This window comes from Rhamphochromis sp. 'chilingali' (assembly GCF_963969265.1).
Source record: "Rhamphochromis sp. 'chilingali' genome assembly, chromosome: 21".
NCBI classification, from domain to species: domain Eukaryota; kingdom Metazoa; phylum Chordata; class Actinopteri; order Cichliformes; family Cichlidae; genus Rhamphochromis; species Rhamphochromis sp. 'chilingali'.
Window position 1 is genome coordinate 28,131,385 of NC_137949.1, and position 24,025 is coordinate 28,155,409.

The 24,025-nt window shown below is 42.5% G+C and overlaps 1 protein-coding gene across 3 annotated transcripts; it reads left to right on the forward strand.

The window, feature by feature from the left end:
• The first annotated feature begins 855 nt into the window (after positions 1–855).
• rpap1 (RNA polymerase II associated protein 1) lies at positions 856–19,214 on the forward strand. 3 transcript variants are annotated; one of them, XM_080871693.1, is made up of 28 exons: positions 856–1,021; positions 1,400–1,544; positions 5,470–5,664; positions 5,782–5,930; positions 6,050–6,142; positions 6,341–6,494; positions 6,651–6,818; positions 6,985–7,212; positions 7,916–8,031; positions 8,127–8,225; positions 8,691–8,792; positions 8,894–9,061; positions 9,446–9,625; positions 9,714–9,848; positions 9,938–10,096; positions 10,508–10,665; positions 11,007–11,177; positions 11,277–11,472; positions 11,739–11,848; positions 12,205–12,400; positions 13,204–13,350; positions 13,638–13,780; positions 14,086–14,518; positions 15,817–15,935; positions 16,012–16,243; positions 16,342–16,518; positions 16,996–17,052; positions 18,593–19,214. In XM_080871693.1, the coding sequence occupies exons 1-28, from the start codon at positions 1,004–1,006 to the stop codon at positions 18,740–18,742; spliced, it is 4,398 nt and encodes a 1,465-aa protein (XP_080727819.1). In that variant the 5' UTR covers positions 856–1,003; the 3' UTR covers positions 18,743–19,214. The 3 variants fall into 3 exon arrangements, with proteins under 3 accessions (XP_080727819.1, XP_080727820.1, XP_080727821.1); XM_080871694.1 differs by having other exon boundaries at positions 6,654–6,818; XM_080871695.1 differs by lacking the exons at positions 856–1,021; positions 1,400–1,544 and adding an exon at positions 4,611–4,720.
• Positions 19,215–24,025: the final 4,811 nt, after the last annotated feature.

Here is a 24,025-nt window from a genome sequence, read left to right on the forward strand (position 1 = left end):
TTTTCAGGGTCGCGGGGGCACTGGAGCCTATCCCAGCTGTCATAGGGCGAGAGGCGGGGTACACCCTGGACAGGTCGCCAGTCTGTCGCAAGGCTAACACACAGGGACAAACAACCATTCGCACTCACATTCATCTGCACATTCACACCTAGTGACAATTTGAGTTATCCAATTAACCTATCCCCACAAGCTGCATGTCTTTGGACGGTGGGAGGAAGCCGGAGTACCCGGAGGGAACCCACGCAGACACGGGGAGAACATGCAAACTCCACACAGAAAGACCCCGGCCTGATGTTGGAATTGAACTCAGGACCTTCTTGCTGTGCGGCAACAGTGCTAACCACCGTGCCACCGTGCTGCCCCTGTATATATATATATTTTTTTAAAAATCTGTCTCAGTGGGTCAACCACCGGATCCACCCAAAGGTGTCATATACTCCATGATGCCTCAGCAAACTGTGTTTAAAGTCCACTAAATAAACCACCTCTTTATTTAAAATGGCTCATCTGCAAAAAAGAAAAAAAAATAAGGCATGCAACACCATCAAATAATAACTCTGATCAAATGTGTTAAAACTAAAGTAACAAGCCTGTTTTTAAAATTTAAGGAGAAGAAAGTTTTGACATTTGTGTAAAAATGCTGGGAGTAGATGCTCAAATGAAGCTTTTTATGTACAAGTCTTCCTATGATTTCTATCCAGGCATGCCACAGAATCTAAAAAAAATGTAAAAATCTTTATTGTGCTTTCATACATGTTCTAGCATTTGACACATTAATTCTTATGAACCTTTTTGCATGTTGATTTGCATGATGCAATCTACTATAAGGCTCTCTGCACAATCTTGAAACAAGTGTCCTTCACTGATCACAGAGCAGGCTGCTCTCGGGGCTCTTGGCGTCCACGTCTCCCCAGTAGGGCAGGATGAAGGGCAGGTCAGCCACACGGCTCTCCAGCAGCCTCCACAGATGCTGGGCCACAAACTGGTTTCCTTTCTCTGAGAGATGCAGCCCATCAGACAGGTAGACCGTGTAGTCCTGTACAAAAGATGATAAAATAAGACATCTGAGGCCAAAAGACCTGAAAACAGAAACACTGTATACAGGAATACAAGATCATATCAGATTTTAAAAAAGGAAATCACAGTGAGTGCATAAAAAATTATATACATTATAATATTGATTGGCAATATTAAAATTAACTGTTTAATACCAGAAAATCTGACAAAATAATGAAATTATAATAAAAAAAATGTTTGTTATTCATTTGAGAAAGCATTAGTTTTTTTATGTTATGGATCTCATTGGATTACTGCAGCACCTGAATGCCAAAAGCCTCAATATCAGCAACAAACAGCAGCTAGAAGTATTGATCCTCACCTGTCCATCTTTTTGCATGAGTGTCCAGAGATCCAGGATGTCTACACCACACTGACCAGCAGCTTCGACACACGCCTGTGCATACTGCCCCGCTACAGAGTTGTGGCGATTGAGAGGACATCCTGCAGGAGACGCAAAGGGATGCTCAGGATCTGCGTAGGACTGGGTGTGTAAAAAGACAGGAATGAAGAAGGAGAAAAGCTCCTGTTACCTTTAAGAATGCACTCCTTCTCCCAAGATGGCTCATGCAAGGGGGGAGGTGTGATGAATATAACTCTGTCAGCAGTTACACCAGCAGAGGCCAGAAACCTGGTCATCTCCTTCAGGTTCTCAGAATACTCGTGCACAGGCACATGCTGCTGGCTCTTACCTGTAAACAAGGAGATGATAATATACAGACACATTTATTAATAAAAATATGTCATAAAAATTCATTTAAGGCTGTGGCACTTGCAATTGAGACATTATAATAAACATCCAGCAGTCTCTTGTCATCACAAAAAAAAATGTTCCCAGCAGTCATTAATGTATAATAAGAACAGCGGAGAAATGAGGATTCATCCGTGAGGAGAGCCGGTGACTTTTTAAAAAAAAAAAAATCCAGCAATAAATCCAGCTGTCCAAGCCAATATGGTCTGTGATGTCTTGACTACCAGTCATGACATTGTTGGAAACTCTCAAGATGCCAATAAACACCCACTGGCCACCAGAGATGGGCAATAACGCGTTACTGTAATCCGATTACTTTTTTCAAGTAACGAGTAAAGTAAGGGATTACTATTGCAAAAACAGTAATTAGATTACCGTTACTTTCCCGTAGGAACGCTGCGTTACTAAAACCGTGATTTTTTTTTTTTGCAAGAATGTGTCATGACAGTGACGTAAGCGAGTGCGACGTTCGTGGCAATCAGCTATGTGCAGATAATATATGGAGTGCAGGAGAGAGTATGAGCGTGCAGCGTTTAAAGCGCGGAAGTACTGACCTTACTTTGAGTTTGATTCTGTAAAAAGTGACAAAAACATTAGCGCCCGCTGTTCACTGCGTGTGAAGAAAACTTCTTTTTACAGCGAAAAAAACCCTAAACTTCCAAGCAAGCACCGAGTGCGCAACGACGGAGCGGGAAATTCACAGAGAAACTCGCGGATTCTTCCACTGACCGCTGCGGCTCACCTGCACCAGGGCAAACCTCCGCCTGCTTTACAGGTGAAAATAGAGCAAAAGGACTGCTGAGTCTTTGATTTTATTTATTTGCTGCTGTGTTTCACTTGCATTTATTTGAAAGACTGAGTGTAAACACAAAAAATATTTTATTTTATGTGCTGGAATGTGTAGAAAATAGGTTTAAATGTTAAACTAATTTCTTCCGGTCAGAGAATGTTGCATTTAATTTCATTTTTGCTTGATGCATAAAGTTAAAAGATTAAAACTAATAAAACAAGTTTTAAAAAGAGACTTTTCCATTTGATTACATTTTGTATGATGGATTATGTAGAAAAAGTAGAATTGGGCTGAGAGATCTATCGCTTTATCACCTATTCAGGTTGTAAATCATGTTTTTAAAAAGTAAGCAAGTAAGTAAGTAATTAATTACTTTGAAAATAAGTAATCAGTAAAGTAACGGGATTACTTTTTGGGGGAAGTAATCAGTAATTAGGTACTGATTACTTTTTTCAAGTAACTTGACCAGCACTAGGTATACCTGTTTGTTAACACAAATATCTAATCGCCCGATCACAGCAGTTTAGCGCATATAGACACGTAGACATGGTGAAGATGACCTGCTGAAGTTCAAACTGAGCATTGAAATAGGAGAAAAAGTGATTTAAGTGGCATAGTTGTTGGTGATAGATGGGCTGCTCTCAGTTTTTCAACTTGCATACAACTACGTTGTCCAGACTAGCCTCTCTGAATGCGTGAACCTTGAAGCAGATGGGTTACAGCAACAGAAGACCACACCGGGTACAACTGCTGTCCGGTAAGAACAGGAAACTGAGGAAACTGCAGACTGAACGCCACAACGCCCAGATTGTCTCAAACTGGCTTGTTGAACATGACAGTGAGTTCACTGAACTCATATGGCCTCCACAATCGGCAGATCTCAAACCGATAGAGGGCCTTTGGAATGTGGTGGAATATGAGATTCACATCATGGATGTGCAGCAGGTCTATGATGCTATCATGTCAACATAGCCAAAAATCTCTGAGAAATGTTTCCAGCACTTGAATCTATGCCATAAAGAAATAAGACAGGCCTAAAAGCTAAAGGTGGTCTAAAGTGGCAGTAGCAATCCGTACCTAATAAAATGGCCTGTGAATGGAATCTCTGTCAGGCCGATTCTGGCCCTCCAGGCCTTATGTTAGACACCCCTAGTGTAGATCACTGCAAATGTGCAAGTATCTGTTAAATTATAACAAGAGTGAGCATGCTCCAGTGAAGCTGTACCTTCCAATGCACTGTCATTGGCTCCGAAGAAAATGGTAACTGCTTCTATCTTGCTGTCTGCTGAATTTTCAGGGTTTATGAGGCGAGGAAGAACAATCTTGCCCCATCTGGAGTTATAGCCGGACAGTCCTCTGTTTATAACATCACATTTTCTAAAGGCAAAATAAAATCGCAGATACAGAGATCAGTCACATTAAGCAACTGCTGCATAACACAAGCACAATTTCTCTTAGAAGAAGTGTGTATTTTTACCTGTTTGGAAGTCAGAGCTATTATGAAGGGAATGCAATTTAAATGGAACTACACACCTTGCAAGTTTATCGGCAATTTCTGCTCCCCACCCATTGGGTTGAAATGAAACCTGAAAAAATCAACAGCACCGATTAATTATTTCCACACTAACAGTCAAAGTGGACAGTGATTGAGCAGACAAATAGTAAAATAGATTAAAGTGTAAACACTATCTAACCTGTGTGATGGAGTCCCCAAATAAAATAACTTTAGGCCAAATGATTGACGTGAACTTGGACATGGTGAAGCCAAGCCGGTTCCTAAAGAAAGGAAAGAGAAACGTCAGATTTTATAGGTAAAGCTTGCACATCAAATGCATTGTTTACACTGTAAACTCAGTTTCCGAGACGCGTTAAAAGTGTTTGCACAACAACTCATTAGAATTTATATTTTCAATCCACAAATTACCCAGTAGCCTTGGAAGAAGAAGGAAGGAAGGAATAAATAAGGAAATGTCTTCCGCACTTTTTAATGCTGATGGGGCTTTTATTTTGAAGGTTCCCGGAGTACGTTTTCCCCTTCCGCCTTGTTGTGTCACATCAAAAATCTTCCGTGCGAGCTGCAGAGTCTTGTGTGGATTCTTCAAAGGTCCAGCTAATAAATGAAGGTTAGCTCCCGCTATTATCAAGATTTTCAAATAGCAAAAAACAGATAGTTTAAATTTATACTCCTTGGTACTGTTTTGGACAAATTTAGCTCCAGATAAAAAGGAACTGTGATGGAATTCAAGCTAGCGTCAGCTGTACGTTACATTCATCCGCGGTAAACTTAACTACACGTGAAAAATGGATGAAACCCCCCCCCGTCTCCTTTCATATAATCACTATTTATTAATGTCTAAACGCTTAATTGAAGATAGTGTATTTTTATCCTTTAATGCCCTCTTATATGGGCTTAGTTAGCACTACGGGCATGACACTGTCAAATTCCACTGACTATGATCTCCAACCACAGATTGTATTTGTAGTTTCCAACCTGACGAACCTGAGTCTCAGATAAACACAGCAATGAAACAGCCTGACACAACAGATGCGTCTATTAATAAGACTTGTGCTAGGATTAGGTGTTGGAAGGTGATGGGCTGGGATAAAGTCAGGGTTTTCCCTGCATATTAAAAATGGTATTATTAACAATATCATTAAACATTTTTTTTTACGTGAAGTTTACTCAAACTTAAATATATTTTTGTTTATAAAATTCCCTAAAGTAAGTAGGAAATTGAAAGACTGTTGTAATATAAGATAACATAGGCTTTGCGTAACAACATGCAGACCAGCTGTGGCTACAAAGGCTTGTTTTGCTGTTAAAATATTCCCAAGATGCCTATGTTTAATGTCCTCTTTGTGTCCTTAACAGCAATGTTGCGGCGTCCCAAGCCAACTGACTCAGAGGCAGACCTCCTGAGAGAGCAGGAGCACTTTCTCACTTCAGGCGCTCCCTCCGCCGCCAGTGTTGTCCGCCGCCCTGACAAGAGGAGAGGAGAAGCTGGAGAGGGAGAAGGGCGGAGTGGGGAGAATGAAGGGAGCCAGAGGGATGTGGTCACCATTGAAGGTTACAGATGACACAGATTTTTCACAAGAGCATATTGTGTTTTAAAACTTGTCTGATTTTAACTTTTTGGGGTCTCTTGTGTAAGTAGCTAAAGCTCAGCTGTTCTCTTAAATGCAGATCTTCCAGATCAGCTCCCTTCTCTGACACCAGCCCCTCCTAAGAAGTCTCGCTTTAAAGCGAGTCGTGTCACCTTTGAGGATGAGGATGCCGAGGAAAGGCTGGACAGACACGACACTCACATCAGTGCTGTTCTCTCCAGAATTGTTGCAAGTGGAAGCTTCTTGTCTGTTCTCAGTTAGACTTGTTTAATGTCTTGCTTGGTGTATCCATAGTTTGGGATTCTTTTAGTTATTTATTTTACGTATGTGTATTTTTTTGTGTCAAGGAGAGAGATACCAGCTCCACTCCAATATCTCTACCAGCATTTACAGGCATGGCTTTCCCCAAAGTGCTGCACCGCTCAGAAACCAGCAATCAGGTAAAGGTCAATAATATCATCTCTTCTTTAAATTTTAAAATTTCTTATCAGCCACTATAGATTCATAATCAGTTATTACATTTATTGCAGTAAGTCACCCCCTCTTCGTACGATGGCATGCTATTTTTGCATTCATTTGGTGTCGTGTGAAATAATCCTGGGTTTTTTTTTTTGTTTTTTTTTGTTCCCTCCCTGCAGGCACCTCTGTCATCAGCTGGAGGAAAGAAGAGCATCTTTGCTCGTCAGATTGCTGCCCAGAAACTAAAAGAGTGCAAGACAACATTACATAGTTTATCTGAAGCTGCTCCAACCCCAGAAACTAGCATGGATACAGATCAGTGTGATGCTGCAGGTGGGGTTAACCATTAATATCACAAATGCAACACAGGTCTCAGTTTATTTGTGTGTTTTCGAAGAATTTAGGAATTACATATTTTCAGCAGTAGTAACACTTTCTGAAAAATATTTTTCCTCCCTTCTATACCATCCTCTTCGTCTCTCTGTTCAGTAGAACCAGCAGCAGTCTCCGGTCCCAGGTTGGTGTCCGGGCAGGGGCTTCAGGGTCCCGATAGCTCAGGAGAGACCATGAGGATCCACATGGAAAACCAGGCCAAGCTCCAAGCCATGTCCCAGTCTGAGATACTCGAGGAGCAGAAGAAGCTCTTGTTTCAGCTCGGTAGGCATTGATGTTGTCGGCAGGATCTTTTCTTTATAATGCACGTTATAATTAAGATGTGATGGGGTGGATTTTCTATCCATTTAGATGTACTAGTCACGTACATCACACTTTTTTTTATCACCATTTCTGTACAGCATGTAATGCAGTTATTTTTGCTTCTCAGATCCTAGACTGGTGGACTTTGTTAGATCTCGCAAAGCACAGAGCGTCCCATCCTTTCCCTCCCCATCCAAACACCCCAAGGACAAAAGTGGCACAGAAGATCCTCCAGTTCAGGATGTGAGCAGAGAGTCAGGCTCCTGCAGTGCTGCAGTGTTGTGTCAGAAACCCCAAGAGGTGAAGATGGAAGGAGAGGAGGAGGAGCTGTCAGCGCCACCACCTGCTGTGACGGGTATGATTTATTCAAATTCAACACCAGTTTCTGCTCTCTGCTGCTGGTGATTAAGATGAAAGTTAGATTCTAATATATGTGGATGATGTTGTTATTAAGTGTGCCTATGCAATAGCACACTTTCACATTGTTCCTGTGCCTGCTTTCCTGGTAAGATTGAATCCTCATTTCTGGGATCTTAAATTTGCTTAAGGAGACCAATTTTATCCACTTTTTAAAGAGACGATGACACTTAGCTGTTAACCAGCATTCCCTCACTTCCCGGTCAAATATCTTCTTCTCATTTCTGCACGCTTTTCCGCTCTCGTACTTGTCCATCCTCTCACTGTGTAACTTAATGTCAGATGTAGTTGCTGCATGGCTAAAACTGATTCATATCTCCATTTGGAGTGATAGAAGCCTCTCTTTGAAGTTTTATTTCAGAAAATGCAAAAATCAACTTCACCCCTTAATTTGTTGCTTATACATCACACGAACCCCCCAAAAAGTTAGAACTTCATTATGCTATTCTGTCCCGCTTGCATTGGCTACAATTAATAGCCAGATTGTTTAAGCTTCTAGTCACGTTTAATGAGTGCTGAGGTTTTTGCAGCAGATGCAGCTTCTAAAATTGTTTGGAGAAGTTGTTTTTGGCTAACTAATTGTCATTTTCATTTACAATGCTACGCTGTTTTTACCACAATGGATGCGTCTGTGAATACAGAGGAGGATCTGCCAGTGAAGCCTCAGAAGGAATGGGTCCACATGGATAAGCTGGAGCCGGAGAAGTTGGAGTGGTTGAGAGACTTGCCTGAACCCAGAAGGAAAGGAACCAAGAAAGTAAGATCTGGTATTTGACTTGCAAGTAATGAAAGATCTAGTTAAAATTCTGTATTTTATTCAACACTTTCCGTTGTTTTTGTGTGTCCTGATAGGCCATGCAGGCTCGTTTTGACTTCGCGGGGACTTTAATTCCGCCCACTGAGGATCTGCCAACGCACCTGGGCCTCCACCACCATGGAGAGGAGCCTGAGGTCAGTCAGCACAAAGTCACAACAAAAAGACAACTTTACCTCCTTAAAATTGGAGTGATGCTTTTATAAAATGACAACAATGTCAAGTTCCAGTTGACTCCTTGGTAGAACACAGTAGAACCTACTGGATTGTGCGTGTAGATTAAATATCACAACCTGTGGCTTAATTTTAAGTTTATGTCATGTTTTTTTACTGAAGTACAAAAACAAGACTGCAGAGGATTTAAATAAGATTGAGGTTTGTAGTGAAACACACTTTGAGAGCTCAGTAAGAGTAGAAAAGCACTAATAAGTACCGATCCATTCACCATTTATCTGTAAGTTTTCTCTGTTATTATTCAGTCTGATTGATCCCATCAGACTCAATTTCTTTCTCATTCATTTAAATTCAGTTCTTCTCATATCTGCACCTGTAAAAATGTATAAACTCTTATCATGAGATCTCATCTTGACATTTGTCCCCAGCGGGCAGGTTATTCCCTGCAGGAACTCTTCCTGCTGTCTCGGAGTCAGGTCATCCAGCAGAGGACGCTGTCGCTCAGCACTCTGGCGAACATCCTCTCAAAGGTACCAGAACCTAGACGCATGAAGTTCCACTCTTAGCTTTAAGAAGCGTGCCTCTGTCATGTTGCTGGATTTTTTTCTTCTTCTTCTTTTTTTTTTTGCAGGCGTGTGCTGGGGAATACGTGTCAGTTCTGAAAGGCAGCGTGACGTCTACTCTGCTCGACGCCGGCCTGCTCTTTCTGCTCCGCTTTGCATTGGACGATAGCGTGGAGGGAGTGATGTCTGCAGCTGTGCACGCTCTTAAAGCACTGCTTGTGTGTGCAGAAGATGAAGTAAGATTATAAAGCATAAAGCCAAATATTGCAATAGTAATATAATAAAAATAATAATAATAATAATTGTTTAACCTGCACTAATTTACTCTTTGTAATTTTCTATATGCACTATTTGAAAAAAGCAAATAAATAAATACAAATATCACAGAAATTTGTCCTCATACTGAGGACTAATATAAAGAAAGAACTATATCATGTAAAACTCAAAGCTTTATTTCGATGATTTGTGCATAAACAGCACAGCATTGACTCATTATCGGATAATATCTTTTAAAACACATCAGCTGAATAGAATAGAATACACTGTTCCTTTACTGTAAATGAGTACAAGTGTCTGAAACCCCAGTCAAGTTCCTCTTACAAATGAGTTCCCTCACTCAGGAGTGTCTGGACTGCACTTTTTCCTGGTTTTGCGGTCTGGCTTCCTTCCCCCTGCTGCCATCTGCTCAGGAGGAAGAAGATGAGGAGGATGAAGGGCTGGATGAAAGTATGAAGGAGACGGCCAAGGAGAAAGAAGAGAGGAAGAGCGATCATGAAGTGGCCAGACAGGATGCTGTCAAGGTGAAGATCTCAATATCCCTTTTTTTGCATTCTACATGTTGCCTTCGTGACCTGTGGATGGAAACTGATCAAAGGTTTCTGATTTCAGGGTTTGTTAAAAATGAAACTGCTCCCCAGGCTGCGTTACATTCTCGAGGTGGTCCGGCCGTCACCTCGGGTGGTTCAGGATGTCCTGGAGATCCTGACTCGCATTACTAGGCATTCCTCCTCATCTGCTACGCAGGTAACAACAGCAACTTTTTAACAACTGAGAAGTCTTTAAACTCAAAGTCCTTCATAGCTGAAATACCTCTTGGTGTATCCCATTCTCAGGTGTTGGATTGTCCTCGTCTGATGGAGACAGTAATGTCAGAGTTTCTTCCCACTTCCTGGTCACCATCATCTCAGTCCATTTATGGACTTCCACTTTCCAGCGCAATGAAGCTTCTAAGAGTTTTGGCTACCTCTGGCAGACATGCCTGTGCAAGACTGGTAAAATCAATAAGTGTAATTTTTTAACTGCAAAGATACTCGAGTAATAAGATTTATAATGCATTGATTCTGCAAGCTGCCAGTCCAGGGGCCGACTTTTAAGACAAAAGCTAGAAAAACAGTGTTTAGCGTTACTTATGATGTATTCCTGTTTTTAATATTAGTAGCAAACATGTTTTTGGAGGCTCATCGGTGTACTGTAGTGGGAAAACACATTTGGCTTGCACTCAAAAGATCCCTGGTTTGAGACCAGTGGTTATAAGCTAGTGTGCTCCTAGTACCAGTCCTAACCAGGATAAATGGGAGGGTTGCATCAGAAAGGTGTAAAATCTGTGCCAAATAAACATCCTCTGTGGAGACCGCTGGAAAGAAGGGTAATCGGTGTTGTGCCTTCTTTTTTGGCCTTTCCAGTTAAACTCTCTGGGAGCGAGTGAACGATTGTCTCATCTCCTGAGTGCAGAGCCCAACGAGCTGCTGCTGGAGCCGACCGAGTCCCTCAGGATCACCACAGAGGCCTACAGGCTGTGGGCCGTAGCAGCCGGCTATGGACAGGCGTGCAAATTATACATGTAAGTTATAATGTGAGAGCGATTACTGCCACAGTTCTTAACACAGTTATATTTGTCATATTTAAAAAAATGTTGCTATGTTGATGCACTAGTGAGAAAATAGAATCAAATGTAAACAATTAATGTCTGTATCTACACTGAGATAGAAAATTTGCAAATGATTCTATCAGGAATTTGCACATTTACTTTATGATGAGCCAACAGCCTGCTAGATAAAGGGTCCCTTACCAGTTTATATTGTATGTGGCTCCCTTCGCGCTCTGTCCAAACGTAAGAGCCAGGCTCTCCTCTTCACTCACAGTGAGTATTTAATTGCTTTGATTTGCTGTGTTTTCCCACAGAGACCTGTATCCAGCCTTAGTGACAGCACTGCAGTCTGTTCACAGACTTCCACCTGCCTCAGATCCTCTGCAACCTCTGCAGCTCCAGCGGTTTTTGGCTCTGCTTTCTCTGCTCACGCAAGTTACACACACAGCTGGCTGCCATCAGGAGCTCCAGGCTGGGATGGTCAGGTACAGATCAATGAAGCCATTCTGCTAGAGAATCTGGAGGAAGCAGTGTTGGCTTGAACGCTCTGATCTTACATGTCACTTCCTCTGCTTTCACTGCAGCTCCGGTGGAGAAGAGTGCCCTCCCCCTCCTCCTGTATCTTGGGGTCATGTCACAGGGTTGCAGACATCCTTAATGGGGCATTTGAAGGGTTTTATTAAGAACCTCGATGATCCACTTCAGAAAGACGGCAGCCTCACTCTGATACCAGTTTACCTTGTTTACCTAGAAGCGTACTACCATCAGCTCTCCAGACAGGTATTTCCTGCCTTTCCCTTCCATAAATGAGATGTTTCATATTTATTGTTACTTATGCTAAGTTAAAATTTGATGTCATGTGATTTCCCAGCTGGCGAGTGGTCATCGTGTATCCTTCCTTCTGCACGCTCAGTTTAAGCAACAGTGAGAATGCAGCTAATTATGTCCTGTTGTGCGCTACATGTGACAAAGAGGAACTTGAGGATTATCTTGTTCGCTGTTTACGTCTCAAATTCCTTGAAACTGATGAACATGTTGCTCCACAGAACTGTTTCAAGCCCGTGGAGACTCTTCAAGAGCTCGAGCTGCTGACATCTGATGCTCTTCTCCCTCTGATGTCTCACAGTGTTGTGCAAGGCCTGATAAAGAATCTCAAGTATGTCTGAAAACAGATGGCAATTTAGCCTTTTTTCCACAAAATTTGTGTTTGAGTTGAACCTTTAACATCATTCATTATTATTTAAAAAAAAAAACAAAAGTTGGGCAGGGATAGCTCAGTAGGTAGAGTGGTGGCCCCATGATTGGAAGGTCGGGGGTTCGACTCCACTGAACGGCTACCCTGAGGTACCCCTGAGCAAGGTACCGTCCCTGCACACTGCTCCCCAGGCGCTGCATTGGTGGCTGCCCACTGCTTCACTGGGTGAATGGGTTAAATGCAGAGGAACTATTTCCCTATGGGGACTAACACATACACATTATAACAGCACAGTTTAATGTTTTTTTCCACACCAGGTCTTCCTCTGTAGTGTGTAATGCTCAGGCTATACCTCTGGGCCCAGAAATCACTAATAACCTCCCTGGATTGGCGTGCATGGGATGGAGGAATCGTCCGGGGCTGGTTGCTCCCAGCTCCCCTTTCCCTCTTCTGACTGGACTGGGGCTCCTATTGGAGACGATCACAGGGATCCATAAAGGCCTCAGCAGCAAGGTAGGACTGACTGTCCTTGGGGTGTTTTTATTTTGTTGTTGTTTGCTGGTTTTATACATTTTCTGCTTCGTTTATGTCCAACCAAAACATAGAACTAATGAGTAAAGCATGTGGACTCTCCTTGTAATGAAGGTATGGGTACTCTTTGCACTCTGGGGCACATTGTTAGGTACACCTTTGTAGTATGAGGTTAGATTCCCTTTTTGCCTTCAGAACTTTTGCCTTAATTGTTTGTGGCAATGATTCAACGAGGTGCTGGAAACATTCCTCTAAGGTTTTGGTAAATATTGACATGATAGCATCACACACATTTTTTGGCTGAACATGATGACCACATCCCATAGCTGCTCTATTGGATTAGGATCCGCTAACTATGGTGGTCATCTGAGTACAGTGAGCTCAGCTGATACTAAGGGGCCCACTATCACCACCCTGAGTCATTGATACAAGGCAGGATGGATCCATGATTTAGGTTTTTATTTCAAATTCTGACTGAATGTCGCAGCAGAAATCAAGACTTATTGTTTTCTAATCTTTTGTTCAGTTGTGGTGAGTCCACATGGCTTGTAGTGTTAATTTTCTCTTCTTAGCTGACAGGCTTCGAGGCTCGATATGTTGTGCACTGAGAGATGCTCTTCTGCATGCTTTAAATGTATGCATCCATCTGGCAGTAACGGCCATGCCGTGTCATTCTGATGCTCAGCTTGAATTTTAAGAGGTCGTCTTGACCTCAACGTCGTGCCTAAATGCTGCCATGTGATTGGCTGATCGTATATTTAGATGTCCCCGCTCTCACTCACTAGTTCACCGGACTGCTTCTGTCGGAGCCTGTGACTGGTTACCTGCGCAGCTGCAGTCAGGCTACACCCAGCCTGTCTCACACCAAGGCTTGGCTTCTACGTCACGAACACCACCTCCTCTACCTGCTGCTGCGACTGGCTCACAGACTGGTACGTCCACTCCATCTTTAATGTTGAGCTCAGTTTAGCCATGTTATACAGTATTTTAAACCATTTTTCTTTCAGGCTTTAGTTTCCTTCTTATGCCGCAGCTTGTATGATTCCTGGCTAGTTCATTTATTTTTGCCTTGTATGGAATGAAAATGGGTGCAGCCCTTTTCTACTTGATTTTGGTGTTTTGAGCATAAGATCAGATTTTATCTGCTCACTTGTTGATGTTTAATTATTTATTTTAACCTAATCATGTTATTTTTTCCCCTCTGTTTTACCTCTCTCAGGTTCCCCTCGACTCAGAAATAGCAAAACATGCCTCACTTTACCACCAGGTGGCGCTAGTTGTACTGCCTTGGTTATTGCCAGGCAGTGAATACCTGGTACATGAACTGCTCTCCACCATTGTCTTCAGCAAGGACTTTATATCGTATGTTTACCTTTAATCAGTTTAATCTGAGATAAGTGAAGCACCTACAATATTACTCTAAAGTGCCTGAATTTTTATAATTACTTTTTGTTTTGATAGTTTGTCTAAATCGATGTTTAAATTAGTGCCTCAAAAATGTGACTGATGGTTGTCCTCTAATTTTGCTAACGACATTATATATAAAATTTAATTTCTTTGAAATAAGATTAAATTAACAAATGACCCATTTCCATCAAAAATTTCTCGTTCTGTTTCTTCGCTTATTAAATTATCAGGGTGTTTATGTCTATTTCTTTGATTTCCAGAGAAGGACACAGCGGAGGACCTGAGGCTGTGGAGCTGGGGGAGCTGAAGCTTCATGAGGAAACACAAAAGGACACCTCTCCCTCTCTCCAGACTGTCGGGGCTCTCCTGAGAGAAGCCTGTGTCCAGCTGCCATCCATACGAGGTTGCTTCCTCACTCACCTGGCCCACCTGGAGTCGTCTGTAATAGTGTCCAGAGATGCTCTCCTGGGCCACAACCCCTGGATCAAAAGTCATCTCTTGCCAGAGCTCACCGGTCCCATCCTGCCATCTGATTGGCCTTTCCTTCCACTTCTCAGCCTGTATGAGCAATCGGGGGTGTCTGATGGTGGAGGGCTGGCAGTGGAGGAGCTTCCTCAGGGGGCTCTGCAGGCTGTGACTCACTGTCTGCAGTGGTTGCTGCTGCTGGAGGTCTGGAGGGAGGAAGCGCTAAAGGTATTCAAACAAGTCAAGTCAGTTGCCCGTCTGAATTTTCTCAGAGGGCTTTGGTGTCAAGTCTCAGCGGAGACCACATAGAAATCTGATTATTAACACATTTAATTAATAGGCAATTTTGTGGGGTTGTTGTACATATAAATGGAAAAGTGTTATATATTCCATGTCAGCCAACAAAATGTATATCAGTAACAGCAGAACTGATCCATTATATAATAATATAACTAGTACATGCACATACTACTGAATTGTTTGGCCTGTTTGGCAAACTGATGTACTTAATCACATTTAAAAAATGAAAACATAGATGTGGTAGATGCTGTTGTTTGTCGTTTAGCTCGTGCCATTTTGGCTTTTATGTGAGGTCATCGCTAGGCTTGTATGATGCAACTTCTGGTCATATAACACAGATGTTATTGTCATGAAATGAAAACAGAAGGATGCCTTCATAAGAGGTTGCAGGTCCATCGAGGCTAAAAACACGTCCTGTTAGTCTGTTACTAGTTGGTTGCCAGGCAGCGTGATGGTGGCGTAATGTATCATGCATAGTTCAACTTTTTTGTATATAAATTAGTTATTTTCAGGAAATAAAAATGATATGAAGCTTTTATAAGTTGTTACAGGTCCATAATTGCTAAATATAGGCCATTTCAGTTCATTGCTAGGCAGTTGCTAAGCAACATAATGACACCTTTAATATATGATATAGATAGGAACCTTCAAGCGCCACAAATGCACCTGTATACCAAGTTTGGTTGCTCAACTCCAGATGGTGTGGGAGGAGTTTATGGACAGAGACAAACAAGCACACTAATTTTTTTGTGCGTGAGATAGTGAGATGCTGTCATAGTAACACTTTAGAAAGAGGCAGAGGGGTGGTAGAGAGGGGAAGGCAGAGTTAGAGGCCATGATAAACGTTCGCTGTATTCATTCTGGAGTCACCGAGTGTCTGAATATGTGACTTCTTTTGGTATGTGCTTGTTTTACTCTATAGAAACTGATGTAGGATGTCTGACGTGCTTGCTGTGTTAGGTGACTAGCAGGCGCAGTTATCCAAAATCTATAACTTTTACTTCATATTCTCCTTTCACAGTAAATCAAATGTCAATTATTTGTCAGTTTATTAGTGCTAGTCTTAAAATATAGTTCACATATATTTTAAGATAGTTCACAATTTTCATAGAGAAGTACTTTGTACATGCAATGGAGTTACAAAGAAAACCTACACCCTTCAGATGTTTCTTCTGTAGATCTGTTTCCTTATCACATAAATTGATTGCTTCTGTGTCATGCTGTAGGTGGTCCTCCCTGTCGCCAAGTTCGCCCGCCTGTCCTGTGTGTTCCTCTGTTCCAGTGACTTGTTCCTGGAGAGACCCGTTCAGAGGCTGACCTGGGGTCTGTTCAGACTGCTCACCAGGTCTGATATGACACATTTAGCTTTTTCTTTTACACCAACTAATCTCTAAAAGTTAACAGTGACCCTTCATTTTCAGGAGCACCAAGCTGGACTCTTTGGACCTGAACGTCCCTCCTCCAGGTCTGGCCTCATTCCAGGACTTGTATTCAGCCCTTGTGTCCCAGTATGAAGCTGTGTCTTTTGGAGACCGGCTGTTTGGTTGCTGGGTCCTCTTGCCCCTGCAGAGGAGGTACAGCACCACCATGAGGCTGGCGGTGTTTGGCGAGCACGTGGGGATGCTGAGGTCTCTGGGGGTCACTCTAGAACAGGTAACGATGATGGCGTAATGATCTCTGTTGAAGTGATTTTTCCACTTCCTGTTATAATAAGTTATTTATTGTTTATATGTCTGTCTTGTTATTTGAAGCTGTCCATTCCTATCGAGAGGTTCACCTCCCCACCTGAAGATTCCCTCCCTCTCCTCCGTCTCTACTTCCGCTCTTTGGTAACTGGGACTTTGAAGCGCTCCTGGTGTCCTGTCTTATATGTGGCTGCTTTGTCTCACGTGAACTCCTTCATCTTCTCTCAGGATGCTGCTGCACAGGTACAGCAACACTTGACACACTGAGCACTGAGTTGCTCTGCTTTATCTGAATGTTTTAGGTGTGCATTCATATTAAGATTGTCCTTTGTATCAATGGCAGTGAAAGCTAAACCCGGCTGCCACATGTCCTGCAGCTGCTCTGAATAGACCCTGGGTTTGTGGGAACAGCTTCTACATCTGCTTTTGTACATTTTTGGATCAAAAAGGAGCTTGTTGGGTGAAAGTCTTGACAATTTGACAAATGCACAAAACCAGTCCTCATATTATTTCTATTTATTCATGGGTTTGTAACTTTGAATTGGCTGCAAGCGTTTGAAGTTAAAATGAGAAACACATCATATTTGCTCAATTCACAAAGGCATTATTTTAGAGGGGTGAAGCTGAAAACATTCATACGTGCAGTGGAGCAGCATTAAACACGGAGACATAAAGTGCACGAGCCAGGCTTTGATCTTTAATTCCCTTGTTCTTTTCCAGGAGGTTGAAACCGCTCGACACAGTATGTTGAGGAAGATCTACTACCTGACTGACGAGGTACTCCTCTCCTTTTAGCATGCACTGGTAGTTTTCCTGCTCTCTTTCTGCCTCTGGTCTTTACATGCTGTGTTCATTGATTACTCATTCTCCCCCCTTGCCTCTCTGCTTCTTGATGATTTAGTTATTACAGTCTTGCTAAACTCTCACTGTTTTCATTGCGTGCTTTAACACCATAATGTCTTAATACTTTTGTTTTCTCAAAGTGGAGCTATTGTGCTCAGTCCTAGCTCCACATTTCTATTCTTGGACTGTACTGGAGTAGATTTGTGTGACTCACAATACAAAATAATCCTTATTTATTTTGTACTGGGCTTTTGCGCAGCCACTTTAGTTCCTCTTTTAGCTCTCTCCTTCCTCCTTCCATCCATTTAATCCAGCTTTCTTCTGAGTGGCTGCTGCTCACAAACAAAAGATGTAAACAGCAGATTGGTAGGACTTCTGTGCTCAAAGCCAGAGCTCTTATGAGACCAAATTAGAAAACTGTCTGAAGCCGATTGTTTAGAACATTATGAAGTCTGAGCTTTCAGCTCACATACGGTGACCTCGCTGTGAGCATGGATATTTTAAAAGGTTTATATGTATGATAGAAATAGTGAAAAGTACATTAGTTCTTTAAATCCAGGTTTTAAGTAGTGGCCTCACTTCAGTTGAGTGCATTTGCAAAACACTGTTTCATTATAGGCCTGCATGTCCTGGAGTTATATTTAGAAACGTAGTAGGTTTTGAATTTTGAATCACTTAGTTTTGCACGTTTGTGGAGCTCAATGGGGGCAAATATTTAGTTCTTCTTGGCTTGAAAGGTCAAAAGCTTAAAGATTTATTGTTTTAAACTGATAATATTCAGAGTGTGCAGTGATCGCTGTCTGTTTCCTACTGTCAAGTGGGGATTTTATATTTTTAAACTAGTGCAAATATGGGCTTTGACGTATTTACATGAACGACTAAATCAAACTACGTGTCAGGCAGCGGGTTCAGGAGCAGCAGCAGGAGAGGAATCAGCGTTTGTTTCAGAAATGTGGCAGGGAGCAGGTTGGGTTCAGTTAGCCCTCATCATGGAACAGAAAACTCACTGAGCTCGTCATCTCAGGGTGAACAAATTCTACTAAAGCTGCTTTCTGGAACAAGGCCCTGATTTTCGGGAGAGAGTATGTTGTTAATAAGTACTTTTATTTCCGTAACGGGAAGTGCTGCACTTCATTGACGACAGAAATCCATCTTCAGGGAGGTGATCAATGAAAGATGGTCATTGAGGCAGAGGCATGCGAGGAGCTGTCACTTGTGCACATTTCATACTGTTCTGATTAAGTGCACGTCCAGCCTAGCATGTAAACACCAGGTCCGGTTAAATCACATAGTGTGTAACAGTCAGTATGAAAAAGGAAACGCGTGTGTTTAACCTCAGCTGGTGTCTCTATCCCCCCTGGTAACAGCAGGGTCCACATGGGGCACAAGCATGTCTTGTTGGGAATATCTGGTTCACACAATCACTCCTGCTGCTCCTCTCACATCTTTCTCACTGTCATTCTCTCATTTCCAGGTGTTGAGGAGTCACTTGCTGCTCTTCCGTCTGCCCCAGCATCACTTACAGCTCGGCTTCGACATGTACGAACAGTTGCCTCCCATTAGGGCCAAACGTTTGGAGAGAGTCCTGGGACTGCAGGAGAGCAGTGTTGACAAAGGAGACTGAAAAGAGTGATAAAAAACCTGAAGAAAAATAACAGGGTTGTATTCTCAAAATAGGCTAGGCAGAGGCGAGATGCGGTATTATGAAAGCAGAAGGTGCTGCACCACAGCGAGATGTTCATTTCAAGGCCTAACAATGTCACATGTAGTTGTTTCTGTGGCCCTTTTTTCTTTAAACTAAAGCTGAGTTAGACTCAGTTTCTAGTGCTTATGGTAGCCTGATGAGGCTCTCACCGGAAATTCTCTGAAAATTATTACATTGAGGCCAAAGTTTAAATAAAAATGTCAAATGTTTTCTTCCTGTTTTGTTACTAATATGTTTGTATATTTGCAAAAAATGCCACCATGTGTTCCAGGTTCTTAAAAAAATATGGCAGGGCAGTTCTTCCTGCTTCACTAGTGCCTGAAATGATTGTAAATAAAACTGATGTTTGAATAAAATATGATGTGTAACCTTTTATCCCATTAAACCTGAGCTCTGAAATTTTTACCTTAATATTAGTATGTTTGTGAAACATCCTGTGTAAATAAGACATTCATGGGGGAACTGAGACTAAAATGAATGTAGGAACAAAAGTGCTCCTGCGGTGTTGGTACATCTTAAAACGTTCGCTTCCTGTTTAATTGCCTGTTCGTAAATGTTAACATATTTGCATAATTGTTGCACATAACAACAATCAGCAAGTTTTGGTTTCACGACTTTTTGTGCTACAGCTGAAAGAGTAAGTGGGTTTAGGTGGTATACCTGCATTTCTGCAATCGTCTTTGTGTTAGGTTCCCCTAAAAAGGTCCAGGGGATGAGGGAAAGTAACAAAGTATCCAGGTCGAAAAAGAGACAAGGAGGCAAAATGGTTAGATTAAAAAGTTTTTACAGTTTTTCTCAAATGCTAAAACATGTCACAAACGTTACCACCAGGTCCCCCAATGGCCAAACACAACACCCTTCTCTAAAGCTACATAAACACAACCACACCTTCCCACTGCAAAACTCAAACTCCCACACCAAGAGAGCAGCTCGAAGCTGTCAAAACTGTAAACACTATACACAGCATTACACACTACAGCAAAACAATTGAAAACACAATGCTCAATTTGTGAGAAGGTTCTTTGGTTCATAACTGCCAATGCATATTTTTATAAACTGTACAGTAACGGATCGTCATAGAACCCTGCAGAGGATTAGGCATTTAGATTTGTGAGTTTCACATGAAGACTATAAATCTATAAAAACATCCTGCATGTACGTACACTACTGTAACACAACTCAATGCAAAAACAGAATCTATCGCACACAACAGTACTCTCGGAAACATGATCAGGGTGTGAAGTCTTTTTTATTGTCTACACGGTCATTTTACAGTATTACACACAGTCACTGTGCGGCATCATGTCGCCGAGCTGCATTGGGCCACATCACCTCATCCACATCACAGGCTATATTGTCCCTTGCTAGGCACCGCGGGAAAAACGCCCTGGAATGGCAAATCCATCCCTGGAAGGCCTCCACTGGGATGTCAGCACAGGCCAGCTCCATTGCCCGTACGAGGTTCTCTCTTGTGTATGGCTGTCTGTCATACACCTTCCATCTCCATGATGAGAAGAACTCCTCTATAGGGTTCAGGAAAGGGGAGTAGGGTGGCAGACAGACGTTTAAAAAGTGGTCACTGTTGGTGGTGAACCACTCTCTGATTTGGTGTGTCTTGTGGAAGCGGACGTTGTCCCAAATGATCACATACATGTGATGTGCTAGCCTAGGATGGTGTTGTTGACGGTCCAGGAGGATGTCTTTTAGCTCCTCTAGGAAGGTGAGGAGACGTTGGGTGTTGTAAGACCCAAGGACAGCATGCCGGTGGACAAGCCCCTCCGTACCCATAGCTGCACAAAGAGTAATATTACCCCCCCCCGTTGGCCAGGGACCTCAGTGATGGCTCTCTGGCCAATGATGTTACGGCCTCTTCGCCTTCGTTTCTGGAGGTTGAAGCCAGCCTCATCCAGGAAGAGGTACTCATGGGGTCTGGCCATCGCGTCCAACTGCATTATCCTCTGTGAACATGGGAAAGCGTACAGGTGTTCAGAACGGTCAATCAGGTAGCACAGTATTGTCCAGAAGTAATGTAGGCCACTAAGCAACACAGTATGTCCACTAACTGTACTGTGGACATGGATGTATACGTACTTGCACATACTCGTAACGTTGTCCTATGTGTCGCGCAGAGTTGCGCTCAAAGGGAACCCTGTAGACCTGTTTCATCCTCATCTGTTGGCGCCGGAGAACTCGGTCTATTGTGGACACACTGACAGCATCAATGTTCTCAAAGTTTACATTTACATTATCTGCAATGACTTTGTCTCTGATCTCTCGGAGTCTAATGCAGTTGTTCTCACGGACCATATCTGCAATGAGGGTTTCTTGTGCCGCTGTGAATATGGCAACCCTCCCACCTCTATGTGGCATTCTTTCAGCTCTAAAGAAAGAAACATGTGTTGTCAATTGACTGATTTATATGTAAAACTACATGTAAGGTAACAGACCACTTTCACAGGCCTGTAAAACTGTAGTGTGACAAAGAAAGCAATAGCGTACTATACCTGTTGTGTTGTCTAAATGCCTTGATAATGGTGGCCACGGTGGACCTACTCAGGTTTGGATGTACTCTTCGTCCCGCTTCAGCCATTGTCATGCCATGGACAATGACATGATCAATTACTGTTGCTCGCATATCATCTGTTATGATGGTGCGAGGTTGTCTTCTTCTCCCACCTGGACCTTCTCCTCTCTCTTGTTGGCCTCCTTGTCTTCCTCCTCTACTCCGAACTCCTCTTCTTCTTCTTAGGCCTTCACCTCTTCCTCCTCTGATCTCAACCCCTCTTCCTCTTTGGCCTGCAGCTCTTCTCCTTCCGCACGCTCGAATGTCTTCATCCATTGTGATTGTTTGGCATCTTCACCAAACTATGCTTTCATAGGTGGGGTCACATCATTAGCAACAGGTGTCTTCAATTTTGAGTCGTTGTGTGTAGTGACTGACGCCAGGTGTGTTCCCTGTGTTCACAGATTGGTGACTGTGGCAAGCATTTTGCATCACATGGGCTTTCATTTGAGAATATGAGCAGAGTTGTTTTGCAACATGTGTTTTGGCAAGGAAAAATGTGTTTAGATTTATGTAGTGATGGCCAAATGAAGCTTTCCGAAGCACTGAAGCTTGTATTGAAAAACGGTTCATTACTCGAAGCTTTTCAACACAGTCCTCTCCGGTGACATCTGGTGGTGAAAATTTTGAAGAGCAGCTTGAATCTGCAAAATAAAACGGACTGCTCAATTATCACTGCTCACTCAAGAGTGGAGTTCTCTCTGATATTGGGCCACCGTTCCGTTGCTTTGAACATGTAATTGGTTTTGTTTTCTCGATTGGGGGGCTGAAAAAAATGTAATGCGTATTTGCGTAATACATTTTGATCAATAAACTTTCCCTATTTAAACATGCACTATGGTGTGGCCTTTCTTTGCTCATAACTCCTTGATGTTGGTAAATACAATAAGTGAGCAATATATATAATATACATATGAGAATGCACAGCACATTATGGAGTATGCCCCTGCTGTGAAGTCCTGCCTCCATCTACTTGTCGTTTAATCACTGGACAGCTGGACAGGTTCATACAAAATATTAGATGAGGCCAATTGTCCTATACATATTTTTGACCTAGGGGTGGGATTGATTGTGAACTGGAAAGGGAAAATGCTTAGGAAGCTGAGTAGGGCTGCATCGTCACTGATTTGTAGAATCATTTTTGATTCGATACAGGATCCGATTCAATTTGATTGGAATCTGGAAAGTTTTGCCTCAGTCAGAAATATTACAATTCTGATCATTTAACAGTATATATCCATAATTTCGTATCTATTAAAAGAAAGCTGACACATGTGAGACTTAATTAGAGATGTAAACAGAGAGTTATGAAACCTGCAGCTGCAGAAGCCAGCGAAAAAAAAAGAGGCAAACACAGCGCGGACCCGCCGACACATCAAAATCTGACTCTGACGCGTCGGGTCCGCGCTCTGTGTTCACGTTTGTATGCAGAATCCGTAAACCTGCTCCCAGTTACTGTTTTAGCTGCATGGTGTTTGACGACATGTTGTGAGGTTTAACCTGAGATGCTGGCGTTTCAGGCATAATAACGTTAATTTACAAATCGACACGGGATTTTAATGAATCAATATCACTTTATTCAATTTAGCATGGATTGTAATCAGAAAGGCGATAATCAAAACCCACCCATAATCAAGAACTTGCAAAGTAACAACATGCTCTATGTCAGGTAGCCCTTTTGTTATTTACATTTAAAAAGAGGATTAGTGTTACTGTGCGCTGGCTGAGTCTGTTTCTTTTCTTAGAAATAGTTTCTCCTGCCCTGGAGAAAATCCACTTGCATGGAACAGAAGAGGCTGTGGAGTGCAGGAACTACACTGCAAGCTGGTAGATATGCAGGTATTCCTGGGTCCTGCAGACTATCACCTAAAAACAATAAACAAATGATTTTCTAAACTGTAGCAATGTAATGTACGTATAGTGTCAAATACATTGTTGTAGTCTTCATTAGCTTTAATTCACATGGAAGTGTTCCTAAAGTCATATGCTGTAATGATATTTACATTATGAAAACATGATTTTGGACATTTCAAGTTTTTCACTTCGGCAGATAAAATGAATTGAGCAAAATCAACTCAAAATATTCCCACACGCCAGAATGTCCTCTCTTCCTCGCTGGCTCCATATCTGTCAGTGGAATGATCACCTCTTCGCTCTCTGTCACCATCAACACACTCCACGAATCCCGTGGATGATTCACTTCCTTATATCCGTTTGAATCAGGTACCGAAGCAGTTACGTGCGTAATGAAGCTTCGGACGTCACTGGTCACGTGACTTTTGCCAAACGAAGCAAGCCTCGACACAGTGCTTCTGAACCAGTGTGTTGTTTTTTTCGACACGCTCCGGAGCGTCAGCTTCAAGCGGGCCATCACTAGATTTATGAGTACAGAGGGTTGTGTTTTGTGAATTGTGTCTTCATGTGACATGTGTTTATGGTACTGGTATATGGTGGCTACATTTAGTAAATGTGTTTAGACTACAGGTCGGTGGTTCGATCCCAGGCTGCCTCCTGGCTGCATGCCAAATATCCTTGGGCAAGATACTAACCCCATGTTTGCCTACTGGTGGTGGTCAGAGGGCCCGGTGGTGCCAGTGTCCGGCAGCCTCGCCTCTGTCAGTGCGCCCCAGGGCAGCTGT